Source organism: Seriola aureovittata, chromosome 11, assembly GCF_021018895.1.
Source record: "Seriola aureovittata isolate HTS-2021-v1 ecotype China chromosome 11, ASM2101889v1, whole genome shotgun sequence".
Taxonomy (NCBI): Eukaryota; Metazoa; Chordata; class Actinopteri; order Carangiformes; family Carangidae; genus Seriola; species Seriola aureovittata.
Window position 1 is genome coordinate 835,453 of NC_079374.1, and position 22,331 is coordinate 857,783.

A 22,331-nucleotide genomic window follows, 5' to 3' on the forward strand; every position below is an offset into this window, starting at 1 on the left:
AGGAGGTCTTCCTGCACTCGACTCCTGATGAGCAGTTTACTCTCTGACTGAGGACATGGAGGACCTGGTGGACCTAGAGGACCTGGTGGACCTGGAGGACCTGGTAGATGTTGACTCTTGGATTATAAGCTACGTCAGCTTCCTGTGTTTTGGACCCTCTTACTCTCCGTCCTGACGGTTGCTCGTTGAATCAGTCAGACACTTTTAAGTTACTTCACTCAGCGGCTTCTTTGAAATTAATTGATTTAATTCTGAGATTTTGTGACCACGTCCTCAGAGCGGGATATTTTCAAAGTAAGAGTAGACTTTACTTTGAAGGCCACAATTTCCCTCTAAAGATTTATTTACAGTTTGAAAGCGGAAGAAATGTTTACAGATGTGAGTAAGCTCTGATGAGAAACAGACCAGCTGATGAAAATGATTCAAACTGTTCAGATGAATTAAAGCAGAAAAACATTTACATTTAATTCAACATTTATCAGTAAAACCAAAGAAAAGCTTTTTTAATTTCTGTGGCAGCAACGGGTCGACTGCTTCTGTTAAAGCTGTACAAGAAGCTGACTCAGTGTGTGTGTGTGTTTGTGTGTGTGTGTGTGTGTGTGTGTGTGTGTGTTGTGTGTTTAATTGCAGCTACAGTCAGACTGAACACAAACACACTTTTAGACCAGGTGATGATTTGATCTCAGAGATGTCTTTATTTCACAGACACACTGGATGTTTGTATTACATGATGTCTGTGTTAAAACACAGCGAATAACACACACACCTACAGATGTAAGTGTTTCTGTTGAGTCTTTATTGAAGGTGCAGTGACGTCAGGAATAAAAACATTGGATCATGTTTGAATATTTATTCATTTCCTGTTGGTTTTATTTTGTTATAGTCGTTATTGTTGATCCTTTCTATATAAATGTTGATGATAAATGTAAATGTAGCTGCATGTAAAACAGAGAAAAGTAGGAGGAGGGGTTTTGTTTTGGGGGTTTAATTTTGTTTGTTTTATTATTTGCCACATTCTGGTTTGTCTGTGCTCCTCCAGTTAACTGTATATGATGGAAAAAGACATAAAATAAATATAAACAGACTCGTGGTTCTTATGTTCTCAGGTTTACAACAAAGTGAATAAACCTCTGTACAACATCACTAAAGTGTTAAATCCTTAAATCCAAATGATCTGAATAATATTACATATCACTAATATATATTATATTTAAATTGGACTGTTTAACTGAAAACAAACTTGATCTATAGATTTAAAATAACAGACTCCACAGTTCAATCTCAGCAACAACACTGATCCCATATGATTTCCAGTGCAGGCTAATTACATAAATGAAGTTATAAAGAACGTGTGAGCTCAGATTCTTCAGTCCTGCTCTGGATCATGACTCCACATGAAGAACTGACCTGAACCAGGAAGAAACCAGACTGAGAGACTTCATGAGGATGGAGACGGACCAGGAGCATCAGCAGACACATGAGCTGAAACACAGTTAAATACAAACTTTTCATTATAGTTTATTTACTCAATGTTTCTGCTTTTAATAAGCTTCATTCTTTAGCTAAAGTTTTAATTACTTAACATTTTTGTGATACTGAGTGGGTTGTGGACTCAGGTCTGTTGTGTACTGTAGTTTATTATTGTTCATGTGTGTTGTGACCTCATAAGTAAAAACTTATAAAGACAAACAAACTAAATGAAGTGTATTTGTGATGGTGAAATTACAGTTTTTAGCTTTTTATTCTCTATCCTTTGTTAAAGCAAAACACACAGTGTTTTTCCAGTTAATATATATATATATTTTTTTTTTTTTAAAATTCTATTCATTTATTTTTTAAATTATGTTTAATATTATTAATTACAGTTATCATATATGGTTACGTTTTCTTTGTTTATTTTTTATTTTATTTATGTTGTTTATTTTTATCTTATCAATTCAGTTTTATTCATTGATTAATTAAGGTTAATTTCATTGTAGTAATTTAGTATTTTCTTCATGTTTAATGTTGATTAATTAAAGTTCATGTGAACACCTCCTACCGCCAGGTGTCGCTCTGTGGATTTAACGCCTGTAGTTTCCGGCGGTGTTTTTTGGGATCATTTCCGGGGTGAAAGGTCCCGGGACCCGGTTTGAATCTTCGGAGGTCTCCGGTGGTGTATTTCGGTGTGAACGGAGAGGACCGGCGGCTCGTCGGCTCTGAACGTGTTCGGACGTGTTTACCTGTGGCGGTGAGATCCAAGCTCGTGCTGCGGCTTCAGGTAAAAACTTTATTTGTGTCGGTTTCCTGTGTTAGCATGCTAACAGGCTAGCCGGTGTTTACAGTTAAACCGGCCGTTACCGTTAATTAACGCCGATACCGTTAATTAAAACCGGTTCATAACGTCTGACTGGGTCAATCAGAAGCCGGTTAGAACCGGTTCAGACCGGGTTCAGACCCGTGTGCTCAGGATAGATGTTGTGCTGTCGCTGCAGTTTAACGGCAGGATTAATGATCACACTCCAACAGGTTGTTCACCTGTACGCTACACCTGGTCACAGATACTTTACATGAGTCAGCGTCCTCAGGTTAAATAAAAATCAAATATAATATAAAAATTGAAAGTTAAGAAGACTGAAATCACATTCAGATAGAAGCAGAAACAATTGAGCGAGCAGTAATAACAACATTACAGGTCACAGGAAAGAAAATGAATCAATAAAAAATAAGAAAACGAAGGAAAAACAACAAAATTGATAAACGACAAATATGATAAAATAAGCTTAAAGGGACAAAACAAGTGGTCAGTCAGGTATTAAAGTGCATATTCATATAAATGTTGACTTTTTCAATATAACTGTATTTGACATAGTTTATATAATATTTCATTTAAATAGGCATCAAATAAAAGTGAAACCACATAAAGTATTTTGCTAAAAGTATTAAATTATTATTTGTCCAGATGAAAAGTAAATAAAAAGTGACGGAAAATAAAACTCATGAGAGAAAAAGACGTTTTGAACCAAACATTTCTAAAATTAAATTTCGAATTTTAATTGCTTATTCTTATTATTTGATTGTGCTGTGATCAGTCCTCATGTCCATTCTGTACAGGTGTCCACCTGTTGCCATGGAACCGGAGCTGCTGATTGGCTGGCAGCAGGAGAAGGCGGAGCTTAAACAGGAGGTGGGTCGTCTGCAGGACGAGCTGGCAGAGAGTCGAGCGGAGAGAGAGGAGCTGGAGTCCAGGAGCAGAGCTCTGAATGACAGGGTGAGGAAGGGGGGGAGGAGGTCATGTGATCATCAGGGTGAATCAAAGCTTTAATCCTCTCTCTCTCTCCAGCTGTGCCAGTCAGTGTGTCCCTCGCTCGCCCTCTCTCTGCGTGCGGAGGGTGAGCAGAGAGAGTGGAGGAGGAAGGTGAGGGAGGGGAGAGAGAGGGAGGCCAGACAGGCCTTGCTCATCCACCGGCTACAGAACAAGGTGAGAGTCCAGGACCGAGGGTCCCAGTGTAGTGCTGATGAAGTAATCTGCAGGTACTGCAGTAACAGGCCAGAGTATCAGCAGTAGTACTATCACAGTGTAGTACTGATGAAGTATTCTGCAGGTGGTGGAGTACAGAGGTCGATGTCAGCATCTGGAGCTTCAGCTGCAGGAAGATCAGACACAGCTGCTGCACACTGAGGTCAGATACTGGTGTAATACTAATACTGCTACAGTACTACAGTACTCAGTGTTTCCTCTACATTCATTTAAATCACAGCCGCCACGCCTCCAAATTTCTTTTCTTTTTTTTTTTTATTGTCGCAAATGCACCACCGCCACATCTCTCCACCTTCACATCTCTCCACCTTCACATCTCTCCACCTTCACATCTCTCCACCGCCACATCTCTCCACCGCCACATCTCTCCACCTTCACAGCCTGTGTGATGATGAGCGCAACAGCGGGGGGAGGGGAGGGAGGGAGTGGGGGGGTTGGAGGATCCTATTGGAGTTAATTACTCGCGAGAGCGCGGCCTTGAAAGTGACGTCACGTCAGGCACCAGGTGAGTCAGAAAAGTGTAGTCGTGAGGAATAAGGCAGCGAATTACCGGAGAAAAGGTAGACTTATTAGCCAACTCAGTGACGCTAACTTGGGTAAACTAATTGATAGCATTAAGCTAATATCTACACGTCATTATGTTTTAACTGCTGACTGCATTTTCAGATGAGCTTGTTCAGATACTTCTCTAAGAAGAGGAAGACAACAGATGAAGAAGACGCTAGTCAGGTAGCGTCATAAGCCTTTTACTGACTCGGTAAAAAATAGTGTTTTAATGTTCACACTTGTAAACAGATGTGATGTGAGTGTAAACTGTAGAGAGAGATGAGCCTGGGTGCAAACTTTGCCACTGACTCTACCCCCCCCCCCCCCCCCCCTCCGGAGAGCATGCCCCCCACTGCTGAAAAAAATCCTAGAGGAAACACTGGTACTAAAGTACTACAGAACAGTGTTCCAGATGTTGAGTATTTGTGCTGTTGTGTTTGTACAGCAGAGGATCAGAGATGAACACAGTGACTCTCTGGAGAGCGCCCTCATCAGACTGGAGGAGGAACAGCAGAGGTGTGTGTGTGTGTGTGTGTGTGTGTGTGTGTGTGTGTGTGTGTGTGTGTGTGTGTGTGTGTGTGTGTGTGTGTGTGTGTCTCTCTCTCTCTCTCTCTCTCTCAGACTCACCTGTGTGACTCTTCAGGTCAGTCAGTCTGGTCCAGACCAATGGTCTCCTGCGGGAGCAGCTCAGCCAATCAGAGCACACCAACCAGGTCCTGAGGGAGGACCTCCAGAAGCTGACAGCTGATTGGACGAGAGCAGTGGAGGAGGCAGAGCAGAGAGAGTCTGATTGGCTGAGAGAGAAGGAGGTCTGCAGGTTTTACTCTGTTCACTGAAAGTTTTAGATTTGATTTTCAGACTGAGCCACCTTTAATTTGAAAGTCTGACTGTGCGTGTGTGTGTAGTGTCGGTCAGGTCATGTGGGTCAGCAGCAGGCTCGCTTGTTGTCAGTCTGGAGGTCTGTAGTTGCTCTGAGGCGACAGTGTCACACGGTTAAAACAGCTGCTGACAGGTACGTCTCTCACATTGACCACATGTTAACCAACCTGCTGTTAGTTCACCAACACATATGTTTATACACCTGTGATGAATCTGCTGCTGGTTGATCACCTGTCTCTGTCTGCAGGGATCTGTGGCAGTTGAGGGCGGAGTTTTCTCGTCTCTCCTCCTCTCTCCTCTCCAGCTGTGACTCCGTTTCCTCCTCCCTGCGGCTCAGCGCTCCTCACATCAAACCTTCCTCCTCTTCTGTGCCTCCCCCTGTTCTCCTCTTTGACCTGCCTCCCCCCTCATCCTCTCCCCCTCCTCTGTCCTCCACTCTGGTCCTCCCTCCTGCGGACTCCTTGGCCTCTGACCCTCCTCTCGTCTCCTCCTCCACCCTGGGAACCTTCTCCTTGCGGGAGCTGGAGCACAAAGAGGAGGAGGAGGTCCTCCACAAGGCTGAAGTCTCTCAGCTGAAGGAGCGGTAAGTGACTTACACCTCCTCCACCTACGTTTCTGCTGAGGTTCAGACTTCAACCTCTCTCTCTCTCTCTCTCTCTCTCTCTCTCTCTCTCTCTCTCTCTCTCCCTCTCTCTCTCTGTCTCTCTCTCCCTCTCTCTCTCTCTCTCTCTCTCTCTCTCTCCCTCTCTCTCTCTGTCTCTCTCTCTCTCTCTCCCTCTCTCTCTCTCTCTCTCTCTCTCTTCTCTCTCTCTCTCTCTCCCTCTCTCCCTCTCTCTCTCTCCCTCTCTCTCTCTCCTCTCTCTCTCTCTCTCTCTCTCTCTCTCTCTCTCTCTCCCTCTCTCCCTCTCTCTCTCTCCCTCTCTCTCTCTCTGTCTCTCTGTCTCTCTCTCCCTCTCTCTCTCTCTCTGTCTCTCTCAGGATTGTGGAGCTCTCTCGCTCACTGCAGGCGGAGCAGAGTCAGAGGGAGGAGAGAGAGAGAGAGGTAGAGAGACACATAGAGACAGAGAGGAGGCTGCAGTCTGTCAGTCAGGCTGTGATCAGACTGGTGAGTCAGGGATGATCAATATGACAGTATATATTTCCATACTGATCGATATCAGTAATAATCATTTATCACAACGAAACAATGAACAAACTCTGAATGTAAACTCCACAGAGGCTTTTAATTTGAAGGAGGTTGTGTTGTGTCTCCAGTCCAGAGTCCTGAACAGCAGCAGCAGGACTGTGTCTCTGTGTGTGTCCTCAGACAGCGTCCTCAGTCTGGACCTGTCCTCCCTGCTGTCTGTCCTGTCTCAGACAGAGAGCACCCTGCAGTGGAGACATGAGGAACTGCAGGTCAGTAACAGAGCAGCTTCTACTGCAGGTCAGAGGTCACAGAGGTGTCTAAATCTGACGTGTGTGTGTGTGTGTGTTTCAGGGGGCAGAGCTATCTCTGCGGCGGCTCGGCGAGGAGAAAGCAGCTCTACAGCTGCGACTGAAACAGCTGGAGGACGACAACCAGCAGCTGCAGACACACACACAACACACTCAGCTGGAGCTCACACACACTCTGGACGTACTGAGCAGGTACACACATCTGAATACACACATCTGACTACACACACACCTGAATACACACACCTGACTACACACACATCTGACTACACACACCTGAATACACACACACCTGAATACACACATCTGACTACACACACACCTGAATACACACACCAGACTACACACACCTGAATACACACACATCTGACTACACACACATCTGACTACACACACACCTGAATACACACATCTGACTACACACACACCTGACTACACACACATCTGACTACACACACCTGAATACACACACACCTGAATACACACATCTGACTACACACACATCTGACTACACACACACCTGAATACACACACCAGACTACACTCATCTGAATACACACACCTGACTACACACACCTGAATACACACACACCTGAATACACACATCTGACTACACACATCTGACTACACACACCTGAATACACACACACCTGAATACACACATCTGACTACACACATCTGACTACACACACCTGAATACACACACACCTGAATACACACATCTGACTACACACACACCTGAATACACACACCAGACTACACTCATCTGAATACACACACCTGACTACACACACCTGAATACACACACACCTGAATACACACACCAGACTACACTCATCTGAATACACACACCAGACTACACTCATCTGAATACACACACCTGAATACACACATCTGACTACACACCTGACTAAACACACCTGACAGTATAAGAGATCTGTGTGTTTCACAGTTGATTCCTTCAGCTGCTGAATGACCTCTGACTTCAGTTTAATCATGTGATGACGGTGATGTGTTTGTGTGGACAGGGAGCAGGAGGCGTCGTCTTCTCTGCGTCTGCAGCTGGAGGAGGTGAAGAGAGAGAACGACAGACTGAGGAGAGAGAGAGACAGACAGGAGGAGAGGAACAGACAGCTGGAGACAGAGACACACAGACGGTACTCTACTCTGTTCTACTGAGGTCTATTCTACTGAGCTCTACTCTGTTTTACTCAGTTCTATTGAGTTATACTCTACTGTGTTCTACTCTACTGTGTTCTACTCTACTGTGTTTTACTCTGAGTTCTACTGAGTTCTACTCTACTGTTTTCTACTCTACTCTATTCCACTGAGTTCTATTCTACTGAGCTCTACTCTGTTTTACTGAGTTCTATTGAGTTCTACTCTACTGTGTTCTATTCTACTGAGTTCTATTGAGTTCTACTCTACTGTTTTCTACTCTACTCTATTCCACTGAGTTCTATTGAGTTATACTCTACTGTGTTCTATTCTACTGAGTTCTATTGAGTTCTACTCTACTGTTTTCTACTCTACTCTGTTTTACTGAGTTCTACTGAGCTCTACTCTGTTTTACTGAGTTCTATTGAGTTCTACTCTACTGTGTTCTACTCTACTGAGTTCTATTCTACTGAGTTCTATTGAGTTATACTCTACTGTGTTTTACTCTGAGTTCTACTCTGTTCCACTGAGTTCTACTCTACTGTGTTCTACTCTACTAAGTTCTACTCTACTGTGTTTTACTCTGAGTTCTACTGTGTTCTACTGTGTTCTACTGTACTGTGTTTTACTCTGAGTTCTACTCTGTTCCACTGAGTTCTACTGTGTTCTACTCTGAGTTCTACTCTGTTCCACTGAGTTCTACTGTGTTTTACTCTGAGTTCTACTCTGTTCCACTGAGTTCTACTGAGTTCTACTCTACTGTGTTCTACCTTACTGTGTTCTACTCTACTGAGTTCTATTCTACTGAGCTCTACTCTGAGTTCTACTGAGTTCTACTGTGTTTTACTCTGAGTTCTACTCTGTTCCACTGAGTTCTACTGAGTTCTACTCTACTGTGTTCTACTCTACTGAGTTCTACTCTGAGTTCTACTGAGTTCTACTGTGTTCTACTCTACTGTGTTCTACTCTACTGTGTTCTACTCTGCTGTGTTCTACTCTGCTGTGTTCTACTCTGCTGTGTTCTACTCTGAGTTCTACTGAGTTCTACTGTGTTCTACTCTACTGTGTTCTACTCTGAGTTCTACTGAGTTCTACTGTGTTCTACTCTACTGTGTTTTACTCTGAGTTCTACTCTGTTCCACTGAGTTCTACTGTGTTTTACTCTGAGTTCTACTCTGTTCCACTGAGTTCTACTGAGTTCTACTCTACTGTGTTCTACTCTACTGTGTTCTACTCTACTGAGTTCTATTCTACTGAGCTCTACTCTGTTCCACTGAGTTCTACTGTGTTCTACTCTACTGAGTTCTACTGTGTTCTACTGTACTGTGTTTTACTCTGAGTTCTACTGTGTTCTACTCAACTGTGTTCTACTCTACTGAGTTCTACTCTGTTCTACTGTGTTCTACTCTACTGTGTTTTACTCTGAGTTCTACTCTGTTCCACTGTGTTCTACTGTACTGTGTTTTACTCTGAGTTCTACTCTGTTCCACTGAGTTCTACTCTACTGTGTTCTACTCTACTAAGTTCTACTCTACTGTGTTTTACTCTGAGTTCTACTGAGTTCTACTGTGTTCTACTGTACTGTGTTTTACTCTGAGTTCTACTGTGTTCTACTCTGAGTTCTACTCTGTTCCACTGAGTTCTACTGAGTTCTACTCTACTGTGTTCTACCTTACTGTGTTCTACTCTACTGAGTTCTATTCTACTGAGCTTTACTCTGTTCCACTGAGTTCTACTGTGTTCTACTCTACTGAGTTCTACTCTGTTCTACTGTGTTCTACTCTACTGTGTTCTACTCTGAGTTCTACTGAGTTCTACTGTGTTCTACTGGACTGTGTTTTACTCTGAGTTCTACTGTGTTCTACTCTACTGAGTTCTACTCTGTTCTACTGTGTTCTACCGTACTGTGTTTTACTCTGAGTTCTACTCTGTTCCACTGAGTTCTACTGAGTTCTACTCTACTGTGTTCTACTCTACTGTGTTCTACCTTACTGTGTTCTACTCTACTGAGTTCTACTCTGTTCCACTGAGTTCTACTGTGTTCTACTCTACTGAGTTCTACTCTGTTCCACTGAGTTCTACTCTACTGTGTTCTACTCTGAGTTCTACTGAGTTCTACTGTGTTCTACTCTACTGTGTTCTACTCTACTGAGTTCTATTCTACTGAGCTCTACTCTGTTCCACTGAGTTCTACTGTGTTCTACTCGACTGAGTTCTACTCTGAGTTCTACTGTGTTCTACTGTACTGTGTTTTACTCTGAGTTCTACTGAGTTCTACTCTACTGTGTTCTACCTTACTGTGTTCTACTCTACTGAGTTCTATTCTACTGAGCTCTACTCTGTTCCACTGAGTTCTACTGTGTTCTACTCTACTGAGTTCTACTCTACTGAGTTCTACTCTGAGTTCTACTGAGTTCTACTGTGTTCTACTCTACTGAGTTCTACTCTGAGTTCTACTGAGTTCTACTGTGTTCTACTCTACTGTGTTCTACTCTGCTGTGTCCTCCTGAGTTCTGTTTAACAGAAGAAGTCAGTCTCTGAGCTGCCTCAGTTTTCAAACAAAGGTTTTTGATGTTAAACTCAGTGACTCACATTCAGATGAACATGTTGTTGTTTCTCTGTCGGCTGATGTTCGTTAACCAGCCGTTAACTAAGATGAAATATTTAGAAAACACTGCGGTTAAAGTTAATCAGTTAATAGTGAACACAAACCTTTGCACAATGTAAAACAATATAAACAGGAATAATTAATGAAAAAGCAAGTAGAAGTTATAATAAAATTAGACTCCAGAGAAGATAAATAAATAAAAACTGAAGGAAATATGAAGGATAAAAATGACTGATCACAGGTGGTCATTGAACAGATGTTGGAGCTGTGATGTTTGTGTTTCAGGGTGGAGACTGAGCTGCTGGAGAACGTCCAGCTGACGGAGAGAGAGACTCTTCACCTCCTGGAGATCAACTCTCTGAAGGTAAAAGACCAGGACAGAGTTACTGTTTGTCACTGCTCTGGCTTCTCATCACTCTGACCATCAGGAGTCTCTGTGTCTCTGTCCTCCTGTCCTGTCCTCCTGTAGGGGGCGCTGGAGAGAGAGCAGCTGGACAAACAGAGGGCAGAAGAAGAAGCAGACGGAGGCGAGGGAGGAGCAGCTGGAGATTCTGCTGAGAGAAACCCGGGATCTCCTGGAGAGAGAGAGGAGGGAGGCAGGAGAAAAAGATGACAGGATCTCCTTCCAGGTCAGGGAGCTGCAGGAGGCTCAGTCAGAGAGTGAGGGAGTAAGGAGGAGAGCCAGACAGAGGGAGGAGGCCAGCATCAGGCTGGAGGGGGAGGTGAAGGAGTGGCAAGAGAAGGCAGAGCGGAGTACGAGGGAGGCAGCAAAGGTTAGCCACCTCCTGAAGGAACGAGAGGAGGAGGTGCAGCAGCTCAGAGCCACCTTGGAGGAGAGGGAAGAGGAGGAGGGGAGAGAGAAGGAGGCACTGAGGAGAACGGAGGAGGAGAGGAGGAGGAGGCTGGACAAGAAGCTAAAGGAGGTGGAGGAAGAGAAGAGGAGACTGGAGGAGAAAGTGAGGGAGGTGGAGGAGGAGCAGGAGGAGGAAAGGGAGGCGCTGAGGAGAGCAAGGGAGGAGAGCAGCACGCTGGAGGACAGATGGGAGGAAACGAAAAACGAAGTGAAGGAGCAAAGAGAGGAGCTGAGGAGGACAGAGGAGGAGAAGAGGAGGCTGGAGAACAGATTGATGGTGATGCAGGAGGGGAGAGAGGGAGAGGAGGAGGAGCTGAGGAGGGTGAGGGAGGAGAAGAGGAGGCTGGAGGATAAGCAGATAGACAGGGAGAAAGAAATGGAGGCACAAAGGGAGAGTCTGAGGAGTAAAGAGGAGGAAAAGAGGAGGCTTGAGGATGAACTGAGGAAGGCCAAAGAGGAACGAGGGAGACTGGTAGAGACTGAGAGAGATCAGCTCCTCCTGGTGGAGGAGAAAGGGAGGTGCAGGGTGAGAGAGCTGGAGGAGCAGATGACAGGACTGTCAGTAGAGCTAAGGAGGAGGGAGGGGGAGGTGACAGCTCTTAGAGAGGAGGTGCAGAGGGAGAGGGTGAGGGCACAAGACGAGCTGAGGAGGAGGAGAGAGGAGGTGTCTGTACTTAGAGAGGAGGTAACAAGGGAACAAAGGGAGAAAGAGGAGGCACAGGAGAACCTGAGAAAGAGGAGAGAGGAGATGACTGCTCTCAGAGAGGAGGTGCAGAGGGAGTGGAGGCAGAGGGAGGAGGTGCAGGAGGATCTGAGGAGGAGCAGAGAGGAGGTGACGAGGGAGCAAAGGGAGAAGGAGGAGGTGCAGCAGGAGCTTATGAAGAAGAGAGAAGAGGTGACTGCTCTCAGAGAGGAAGTGCAGAGGGAGTGGAGGCAGAGGGAGGAGGTGCAGGAGGAACTGAGGAGGAGAAGAGAGGAGGTGTGTGTACTAAGAGAGGAGGTAACAAGGGAACAAAGGGTGAAGGAGGAGGTGCAGGAGAGCCTGAGGAGGACTGAGAAGGAGTTGACAGCTCTCACAGAGGCAGTGAAAAGGGAACAAGAGGAGAAGAAGGAGGCACAGGAGGAGATGACAGCCCTTAAAGAAGAGGTCCAGAAGGAGCAAAGGAGGAGGGAGGAGACCCATGAGAAGTGGAGGCAGAGGGAGGAAGTACAGGACGAGCTGAGGAGGAGCGAGAGGAAGCTGTCGGCTCTTAGAGAGGAGGTACAAGAGGAAAAACGGGAGAAGGAGGAGGCGCAGCAAGAGCTTATGAAGAGGAGAGAAGAGGTGACTGCTCTCAGAGAAGAGGTGCAGAGGGAGTGGAGGCAGAGGGAGGACGTGCAGGAGGAACTGAGGAGGACCAGGGGTGAGCTGATGGTCATCACAGAGGAGGTGCACAAGGAGCAGAGGGAGAAGGAACAGACACTGGAGAAGTTACTGGAGACGGAGAAGGAGGCGACAGCTCTCGGACAGGAGGCGCAGCAGGAGCGAAGGAGGAGGGAGGAAGTGCAGGAGGAGCTGAGAGGAGTGCAGCAGAGTGTGGAGGTGATGTCAGTGAACCTGAGCTCCCTGCAGACTCAGGTAAATCGCACCTGAACAAACTGACCAGAAGTTTGTGGACACGACTTACCTGGTTCTGTGTTTCAGGTGTCCGGTCTGAGTCAGAGCAGGGAGCGAGCCAGGCAGGAGGTGAAGCTGAAGGAGGAGGAGATGCAGCAGATGAAAGAGGGTCTGAGGGCCGCGCTGGAGGAGATGACCAACCTGAAACTCCTCCTGCAGGTACAGCACTTCCTGCTCCTGACCCAGGACAACCACAATACAGATGCTAATCAGCTGTTTCATGTCTTAATGCTAAGCTAAGCTAACTGTTTACCTCTCTTTCCAGTCTTTATGCTCAGCTAAGCTAACTGTTTTCCTCTGTTCCCAATCTTAATGCTAAGCTAAGCTAACTGTTTCCCACTGTTTATAGTCTTTATGCTAAGCTAGCTGTTACCCCTTTTTGCAGTTTTTATGCTAAGCTAAGCTAACCACGCCCTAACTAGTGACTACATTCATTCATCTTTTCCACATCCTGCCGTTCAGGAGAGCCATGCTGAGGGGGAGCGTCTGAGGAGCGCTCTGAAGGAGAAGAAGGAAGAGGCGGAGAGGATCAGAGAGGAGAACCTAAGGAGTGTCAGGGAGGGGGTGCAGAGACCGAGAGGGGAGGTGGAGAATGAAAGAGCAGAGGTGGAGGAGCTGAGAGCCAGAGCCAAGGCCCTGGAGAGGAGGAGGAGGGAGGTTATGGAGGAGCTGGAGGAGGCGCGACAGACGAAGGAGAGGGCGGAGGAGGAGAGGAGCAAGGCCGAGGAGCGATGGAGGAGCAGAGTCGAAGAGATGGAGCAGGAGCAGGAGCTGAAGCTGAATGATCTGCTGGGAGAAATCCAGGCACTAAAGGAGAGACAGGAGGAGGCTGAGAAGGAGTGGAGGTCCAGGGTGGAGGAGAGAGGGAGGGAGGTGGAGGAGAGCCGGGCTGAGCTGTGCCGGGTCAGAGCTACGGCAGCCATGTTGGAGGAGCAGAAAACACAGATCTCCCCCCTGGCTGCTGAGAGAGCAAGAGAGAGGGAGGAGGAGAGAGAGGAGGAGAGAGAGGAGGTGGGCGGACAGAGGAGCAAGAGGAAGGACCAAGAGACAGAGGACAGAAAGAAAGGAAGAGGACAGGTGAGCTTTAACAGAAGAGTGAAGAAACATATACAAAAACACCTGATATTTCTAAACAGTTTATGTTTCATCATTTCAGGAGGAGGAGGAGGAGCACATCTCCTCTCTGCTGCAGGAGAAAGAGGAGATCAGGAGGCTGCTGAGGCAAAGAGAAGCTGAGGTTCAAAAAGACTAAGTCCTGGTCTGTTGCTGTGAATAAACAGGTTTTATTTAATGCTGTTTACTGTGACATCATGATGTTGTTGTCCAGGTTTACACTCTGACTCAGAGGAGCCAGGATCTGGAGAGGGACAGGGATCGAGTCCGATTGGCTCTGGAGCGAACTGAGGCAGCTATGATTGGTTACAGGGAGAGAGCCCACCAACAGGAGCAGAGCTCGGGGGCGGGACCTAACCCAGACCAGGCCAGTGTCTCTGATTGGTCGATACGACAGGGATATCCTGAGCACCTGACTGCAGTGGAGCTAAGTGTGTGTGTGTGTGTGTGTGTGTGTGTGTGTGTGTGTGTGTGTGTGTGTGTGTGTGTGTGTGTGTGTGTGTGTGTGTGTGTGTGTGTGTGTGTGTGTGTGTGTGTGTGTGTGTGTGTGTGTGTGTGTGTGTGTGTGTGTGTCAGCAGGCTGTCGGGGACAGACTGGTGGTCCTGCAGCGTCTGGTGGCTGAGCTGGAGCTGGAACAGAAACGACTGAACAAGAAAAACTCTCACCTGGAAAATCAGAAGGACAAACTGAAGAGAAACAGAGACACACTGAAAGACACACTGAGACAGGTACACGGACTGAGAGACAGGTACACGGACTGAGAGACAGGTACACGGACTGAGAGACAGGTACACGGACTGATTTTGTATCATTGTGTTTCAGGTGGAGGAGGAGCGTTCAAGGCTCAGACAGCAGCTGATTGACACGAGATCTCAGGTGAGACACACACACAGGTACATCTGTGTGTGTGTGTGTGTGTGTGTGTGTGTGTGTGTGTGTGTGTGTGTTAACCCTTTGTGTTTGTCCAGCAGACCGCAGACACCACAGAAGAAGAGCGTCTGAGGAGCCGATTGAGGGAGCTGGAGGACCAGGTGAGAGCAGCATAGGAGAAGAGTTTCAGGTGTTCTGAGTTGTCAGGTGGATGCTGATGATGTCACTGTGTCTTCTCCCCTCAGGTGAGTCAGCTCCGTCTCTCATTGGCTGTGGATCAGCAGCAGAGGGCGGAGTTTATCCAGCAGTCCTCCAGAAACAGCCAGTGGCTGCTCTCTCTGAGACACGACCTCAGTGATTCGCTAGCCACCGTCACACGCCGTCCAATCCCGTCTGTCTTAGAGTCTGAGACGCAGCGATTGGACCGCAGCCTGAGGGAGGAGGAGCTTAGAATGTCCCTCAGCCAATCATAATGCCTGAAAATAAAAAAGACTTAAAACCTCAACAGGCTTTAAGAAAAATCTCCTGTTCTGTTGCTATGGAAATGGCTTGATTATTCAGAGCCAGATTTTACTGAGTTTTTTAAAGAGCTGTCTTCTGATTGGCTGATTGCAGCAGTCAAGTCACAGTGAAGACTCCCTGTGGAGTTTAAAGCTGTTTGACCACATGAAGTCATGTAACCGTTACTGATCAGTTATTTATTCCGTTGTATTTGTTTTCAGTTTTCATCTGTCACTTTGACCCCTGAGCCATGACATTACATTTCCCATGATCCTTCAGTCTGAGCTGAGACTGTCTTGTGAAGGTCAGAGGTCAGCTGTGTGTTTGTATAAAGTTAAATAAAGTTTTTATATCGTGGATGGTCTTTCATTAGATTTTTGTTCTGGCTGTAATTAGTTGTGCCGCCTGAGGGGGGCGCTGACAGATCTTTGTTCGTGTTTCTACTTCCTCAACGACCCCTGGAACTTTCTCAGATTCCTTGAACCTCCACAAGAACCATCAAAACCTTTTCAAGGTAGATGTGAACTACACACCTGAATCTGACAAGAAACGTCCAATCACAGAGATTAAAAATTTGTCACATGATTCGCTAACAGCGACGAGCTGAGAAAACTGAAAATAAGACCTGCAGCTAAAATTCTGGACCGTTTCTGACAGAGATCTGAAAGGCCTCTTCTCCATGGCAACAGTGCCTGAGGCTCATGGGTACTGTAGTAGTCAGACCTGTCAGAACATAAACATTATCCAGGAGAGTTCAGAGTCTGAGACATGTCCCCAAGTCTGGACCGACCCAGACCGGGAGCTTCATGTAGACCAGAAACCTCAAACTGAATCACAGACTTTTGTGTTTTTCCGTTGGAGTAAATTTTGAAGAGGTTATGGTCGCCGACTTGTCCTGTGATGTAAGTTAAGTTTCTGGAAACGTGTGAATCTGCTCAGTTCCTTCGCTCCACTGCGACTCTGCACATTAAACCTCAGAGACTCACCTGTGCGCTGTGACAACAAACATCACACAAATGTTTACACACACAGTTTGTTGTTTCACATGTAGTTTTCCTCTGGGCACTGAGCGGCCCGTTAGCTGCTGTTGCTGAGTGTGAACCTTTCACACCTGCTCACCTGCTCACCTGCTCACCCGTGTCACCTGTGTCACATGAGCCCGTGGCAGCAATCAGAGGTGTTAACAGGCTTCAGTATAAACAACATGATGCAACCAGGTCATTAGAGACAGATCACTCTGTTTTTCTTTCTGTCGTGATCTTCAACACATGATGTCACCTTAAAGGTTCAGTTCACCAGAATCACAGAACATATTCTCTCTGTTATTAAACAGATGATTGTTTTGATTTAATTTTCCAGTTCCAGTCATTCTCAAAAACAGGTAACATCCACGGCTTCAGGTTTCGTCCTGTCGTTGGCCCCTGGCTGATTTTACATCGTCCAAGTGACAGAAACATCTCTGTCCTACAGTGCGACACATCACACGATCAGAACCACAGCAGCTGCATGTCCAGCCTGGAACATGTTAATGTCATAACACATGAAACTGAAACACTGACTGAACCGCAGAAAGTGTCTCTCCTGCTTGAGAAGTTTTCATTGTCCTTGAATCAAGGGCAACACAGATGAACATGACATGCCGACTGGTAAGCAAAGAACTCTGGGAACGCTGGGTCACATGGGCCCAGAGAGTCGCCATGTTGCAGATCGCCTACTCCCGGGTCGGAGCACATATCAGCCAATCATCCACCTATGGAAGAATCCGCACTCCCCTGGTCTACAGCGGAGAAAGCGCTGCTGCAATGCATATAGTGAAGATCTGGATCCAAGCCAGAGCCCTCGGGGTCGTTGACAAGTCATTGAGACGCCGTTGAACCTTTGGGGCTGACGCCTGAACTGGATGCTGTACCCTTTGGAAAGGGTTGACAACAGGGTCCAGCCCAGGGTCTGAGAACAAGGCCTCCCAGCAGCTGAGATGTTGCAGGAAGACACTGCTCATGTCTGGAAGTTAGGCCTGACCCCCATGACCTTTGGGTGGCCTGGGAGGTCGTTGGCTGGAAGCCCTGTGTTTGGGTGCCCTATCCTTTGGTGTCTGACAGGCAGGCTGCAGAGGGGCCCGCTGGGGGGGCCTCTGTTGAAAAGATGAGTGTTCAGCTCTCGAGGGACTAGGAGTGCTGACTGAAGGGCGAGGACTGCTGGTGTGTCCAGCTTTAGGCAAAGGTGTCCGACACAATCAGCAAACTGTTGTCTGACCTCGTTTACTCGTGTGCTGTGTTGATCCAAAGCCTGTTGGGCTGCAGGCCCAAACATCGGCCTGGAATAGGCAGTGTGCGAAGTGTCTTCCTGCACCCCTCTGATAATGGGGACAGGGCGAGTCACACTTGGCGCCAAGCCGAGGTCAAAGCGGACATCAGCTCTCTGGTCATGAAGGCAAATACCTGGAGTGAAGCGTCACTCAACTCTGCGTTGAGGCATCAACTCCAGACAGAACCAGGTCCTGTCATATGTCCCATCTGAGCTGGTAGCTCTAGGTAAGGAGGACGTCAGTGATCCTACACCGCGGGCGTGGGAAACGGGCATCTGGTCTCGCTATCGGAGAAGTGATGGAAGCATCTGGTCTAGGCCACATTGGGCAGCATCCTTCATAGCAGCCAGGGTCAGTCACTGGGTAGGTGGAGAAACGCTTTGGGGTCAGGCCAGCACCTCTGCACTGTTTAATCTATTTTATAATATTATAATATAAGTGGATTTACTTACCAAAAATCTGGACGTGGTCTCAGACAGGGTGGGGTGGGGTGGTGGGGAGGTTCATGAGAGGATCAAACTTTGGGCGAATGAAGAGTTTGATTCACAGAGTGAAGGAGGAGGGAGAGGAGATAAAGGAGCAGTCAGACAGAGCTGTGGTCACTCGGCTCCTCTCATGATGGAAGAGGCTGAGCTCTGCTTCCCACAGCTCCTCAACACCTCCTGCAGGAGGCCACAGCCTCCTCACTCTGAGGCTCTGCTCGTTTACATCCTGCTGTTCTTCATCTCTGTGCTCACTGCCGCTCTCAACCTGCTGCTCATCATCTCCATCTCCCACTTCAGGTAAGTGCACACCTGAGTGCAGATCCACTGTTGTCCTGAGATTCACAGGAAGAAGAAGAAGAGCTGATGAAACCATGTTTAAATCCACAGCTTGTGTTGTTGAGTTTCTGTAGAAAATAATCTCCACTCATCAGAGTTTTACAGGTTCACAGGTTGATATGAAACCACAGGGAACACTGGATTATTGTTGATGTCAAAATAAAATGTCAGTGGTCTGAAGTTTTCAATCATTTAATATTTAACTTGTGAACTGTCTCCCTGTTTTTCCAGCTTCTGTCCTGTAACTTCAGGGTCCCTCACAGCGTGGGAACTTTGACTTTCAGAGTTTTCTACTTTGCGTCTGTGTTTTCTTTTGTGTAACCTGATGACTTTTATTTTAATGCAAACTACAAATGTGTCCACAGGTTCACTGACTCACCACAGGGTTGAAGTAGATTTGACTCAGTCTGATGAACCTGCTGCTGCCTGTAGCTGTGGCCTTTTACTGTGATGAACTGTGGTTTGAATGATTCTTGGCTGCTGTTTCTTCATCACCTTGTTGGTGTCCTGTGGTTTCAGGCAGCTCCACTCCCCCACCAACCTCATCCTTCTCTCTCTGGCGGTCTCGGACTTCTTCGTGGGCCTCCTTGTGATCCCGGTTGAGAGCCTCATGACGGGGACCTGCTGGGTCCTGGGAGACCTCATGTGTGCTCTGTACTTCCTCCTGCCTTACACCCTGATCTCCGCCTCTGTAGGAAGCATGGTCCTCATATCAATCGACCGCTACGTGGCGATTTGTGACCCCCTTCGTTACCCCACCAGGGTCACTGTGAGGGTGGTGACAGCCGCTGTGTGTCTGTGTTGGCTCTGCTCTGTTGTCTACAGCGTTGCCATCATGTATGATCACCTGAAACAACCGGGCAGGTATAATCCCTGCCACGGAGAGTGTGTGGTTAACGTGGCGGGAGACGCGGACCTCGCTGTTGCCTTCGTTATCCCCATCGCTATCATCACAGTTCTGTATATGAAAGTATTTGCAGTGGCGGTGTCTCAGGCTCGTGCCATGCGCTCTCACACTGCCGCCATCACAGTCGGGTACTCGATGACTTTGACGGCAAGGAGGTCTGAGCTGAAGGCGGCCCGGACTCTGGGGGTTCTGGTCGCTGTGTTTCTGATCTGTTACTCTCCGTACTACTGTCTGACTATGTCGGGTGGAAACATCCTGGTGGGTTCCTCCACTGAGGCCTTCATAAGCTTTGTGATGTACTTTAACTCCTGTCTGAACCCGCTCCTCTACGCCCTGTTCTACCCCTGGTTCAGAAAAGCTGTGAGACTCATTGTCACTCTTCAGATCCTGCAGCCTGGATCCTGTGAGGCCAACGTCCTGTAGAGACTCTGATGAACATGAGACCTTCTCTTTGTTCTTTAATTCAACCCGACGCAACATGACGTGTTCACATGTAGGTGAAAGGCTCTGAACTGTTGAGTGTTCATGTGTGAACAGTCACAGTTTGCTGCAGTGAAATCGAGTGTTGAAGAGTTCATAGCTTTATTACTGGCCACATGATGGCGCTGTAGGGGGTTGAGATATTGATTGATGCACTTTACAATAAACAGTCAATAAATAGCCAGTAATTCAGTCTGAATCAACTGCACATGTGAAAATATGAAGTGTGTGTCTGGAGGAAGATTCATGACAGAAAAAATCCACAGAAGAAGAAAAAATGTGTTAATGTTTGAAGCTCTGGACTCGTCATGTCTGATGTTACCTGAGGTCACCAGGTGTTATCAACATCACAGCCTCTGACAGTGTTTGAAGTCTGTTTCACAACCTGCTCTCTGTATGAACTGAACTCGGATCAGAGTGTAAATAACTTCTAGCTCAGACTGTGACATGATCAACTGCGTCTCCGAAAAATGTTTCTGTTCAGCAGTTTATGTGTCACATGTAAAAATACAGAGTCCAACATGTGAGAGCAGAGATCTGATTAAACAGTCAAATAAAACAAGACACACCCAAAAAATAAACCTAAAAACTATAGGACTCTACAGTATATTCACTGTATGTATAATATGGATCTGTATTTAAATCTATATACATATAAATTAGTGCTGAACAATTAATTGAAATATTATTGAAATCACAATATGGCCATGTGCAATATTCAAATCACAGGGGCTGCAGTTTTTTTTATCAAAGGTAAAATGTGTCACAACATAAATGACCATTCACACTGAAATCATGACTCATGTCACAGTATCTGCCAAAATAATCACAATATGATTTTTTTGCATATCATTTAGCCCTAGTACAAAGGTATCAAATAACTGTGATAATCTTTCAAATGTGGACACAAGCACCATATGTTTATTCCTCTGGGGCCATTAATTTTAAAAATCCCTTTAGCCACTTTCAATTTCAAGATAGCCGCCGTTTCCAGCACATACTTTTTACCATCAGGCAGATTTAAATGATTCTGAAATTGAATCCTGTTTTTGGTTCTAAGGATGTTTCACAATTGTTAAATTACTTCAGGCATTTATTTGTCATTTCTAATATGTGAAAAATTAATAAAACACAATGTAATTGCAAAACATTTATCATGAATGACCCAAAAGTTCAGTAAAAGTTGACAGTCTACTTTCATTCAACTCTTAAGCCTCTGGGCTCTATGCTCTATTTGTGTCCAGTTCACTTTCTTTTTTTTTGACCATTTTAGCTGTGTTAATGCATATGGAATGAAATTTAACATCAGCATGTTTTTTTATCCTTCATTGACAGTGTTGTCAGACAACATTTAAATATTTCTAGTATTTATGTTGTTGATTAAAACTAACATAGAAATAGTCACACAATGCTGTACGTGTTACTATTGTGAAAATTCATACCAGATGTGTTCTGTAAAAACCATCAATAAAGTTAAAGCAAGAACTTCATAAATAACTTTATTGGACATAATAAACTACATTAATTTAAACAATTGCCAACACTGGAAACATGTATAAAAGAATAATAAATGGATTAATTAAATACTGTAGTGAACAATTTACAATCAACTAACTATTTAAAATCAAGAAATAGTTGTGGATGAAGTTAAAGCTGAATTTCAGTCATATGTAAGTTTGCTTAATAAAAAGAAGTAGTTGAATCAACAGCAAAAGAATCTTTAGTAACAAGTATAATCATTATTCATCATGAGTCCTAATGTGTGAAAGTTAATATTTATTTGTTCCAGTAACAATCTCCCTCTAAATAAGTGATGCTGTTGGAACAGCACATTGATATTAACTATAATGACTGAGGAATATGAAATATGAATCTAATGTTTGAAACTATTGACAGTTTGTTACAGCTGCAGTGGAGTCCAAAGGTCATGTGATTGTATGTCTGACGTGGGGCAGAGAGTGTAATACGACAGTGAGGGTGAAGGGAACAAGGAAGAGCACAGCTGATCAGACTGAACAATGTTATGGCCACAAGTGTTACATTAAAAAATACTATATTATCATATAAGACACTGTGTTTATGTTTGGGAAGAGAAGATCTTCATGTGTGGACACTGCAGGTGGAGGTGGTGCAGGGCCTCCATCATCACTGCAAGAGGTTGTAGGTGTCTCCAAAGATCCAGACCTTGGCTGGATGGAAAAAAAACATTATAATAGAGAGAAATCTTATCAATATCATATTGTAGAGTAAAGAGAAAAAGACAAAAGAAACAGCGCTCTGATTAGATGATCACAGATATCTGAAAATACATTATTCCCTCAGCTTATTGTAATAAACAGTCTGCTGAACCGTTTTACATGAAATAACAATAGAATAGAAACTAATACTGAGTTTGGAGTCATTGTGCAGGTGCACATGTCATGATGGTTCTCAGCTCTCAGTCATGTTCTTTATTCTGACAGAGACAGAATCATTCCAACAGATGTTTTGACTCCTGTCATCAATAATGAAAAGAACTAGAGCTGAAAACTATCCGACTAACACTGAACCAAACTTAATATGAACAAACACGACACACACGTCCGCTGCTCTGCTCTTTAACAGCTCGTCCAGACACGACAGTTCACTGTAATAACGGGATCGTTTAGTGACCGTGACTTACCGACATTGACCCGCTG

General features: G+C 45.6%; 2 protein-coding genes across 2 annotated transcripts; both read left to right on the forward strand.

Annotated features, from left to right (window-relative positions):
- The first annotated feature begins 55 nt into the window (after positions 1-55).
- Positions 56-15,497, forward strand: LOC130177607 (trichohyalin-like). Its single transcript, XM_056389500.1, has 18 exons — positions 56-103; positions 2,178-2,230; positions 3,094-3,250; positions 4,512-4,582; positions 4,710-4,836; positions 4,972-5,078; positions 5,250-5,528; positions 6,205-6,340; positions 6,423-6,511; positions 10,615-12,616; positions 12,683-12,814; positions 13,118-13,732; positions 13,812-13,892; positions 13,983-14,135; positions 14,348-14,497; positions 14,592-14,645; positions 14,741-14,800; positions 14,885-15,497. Exons 1-18 carry the CDS (start codon positions 56-58, stop codon positions 15,110-15,112), a joined length of 4,542 nt encoding a protein of 1,513 aa, XP_056245475.1. The 3' UTR covers positions 15,113-15,497.
- A 2,492-nt stretch (positions 15,498-17,989) lies between these two features.
- Positions 17,990-19,656, forward strand: LOC130177978 (trace amine-associated receptor 7e-like). The gene is made up of 2 exons (XM_056390022.1): positions 17,990-18,227; positions 18,786-19,656. The coding sequence occupies exons 1-2, from the start codon at positions 18,061-18,063 to the stop codon at positions 19,594-19,596; spliced, it is 978 nt and encodes a 325-aa protein (XP_056245997.1). The 5' UTR covers positions 17,990-18,060; the 3' UTR covers positions 19,597-19,656.
- The last annotated feature ends 2,675 nt before the right edge of the window (positions 19,657-22,331 follow it).

Bases quoted from the DNA above. Each gene is read 5' to 3' on its own strand.
- LOC130177607 (XM_056389500.1), top strand. From the start codon at position 56: ATGGAGGACCTGGTGGACCTAGAGGACCTGGTGGACCTGGAGGACCTG. The intron at 6,341-6,422 runs GTCAGTAACAGA...TGTGTGTTTCAG, and splicing joins GGAGACATGAGGAACTGCAG to GGGGCAGAGCTATCTCTGCG. The intron at 14,646-14,740 runs GTGAGACACACA...TTTGTCCAGCAG, and splicing joins TGATTGACACGAGATCTCAG to ACCGCAGACACCACAGAAGA.
- LOC130177978 (XM_056390022.1), top strand. From the start codon at position 18,061: ATGATGGAAGAGGCTGAGCTCTGCTTCCCACAGCTCCTCAACACCTCC. The intron at 18,228-18,785 runs GTAAGTGCACAC...CTGTGGTTTCAG, and splicing joins ATCTCCATCTCCCACTTCAG to GCAGCTCCACTCCCCCACCA.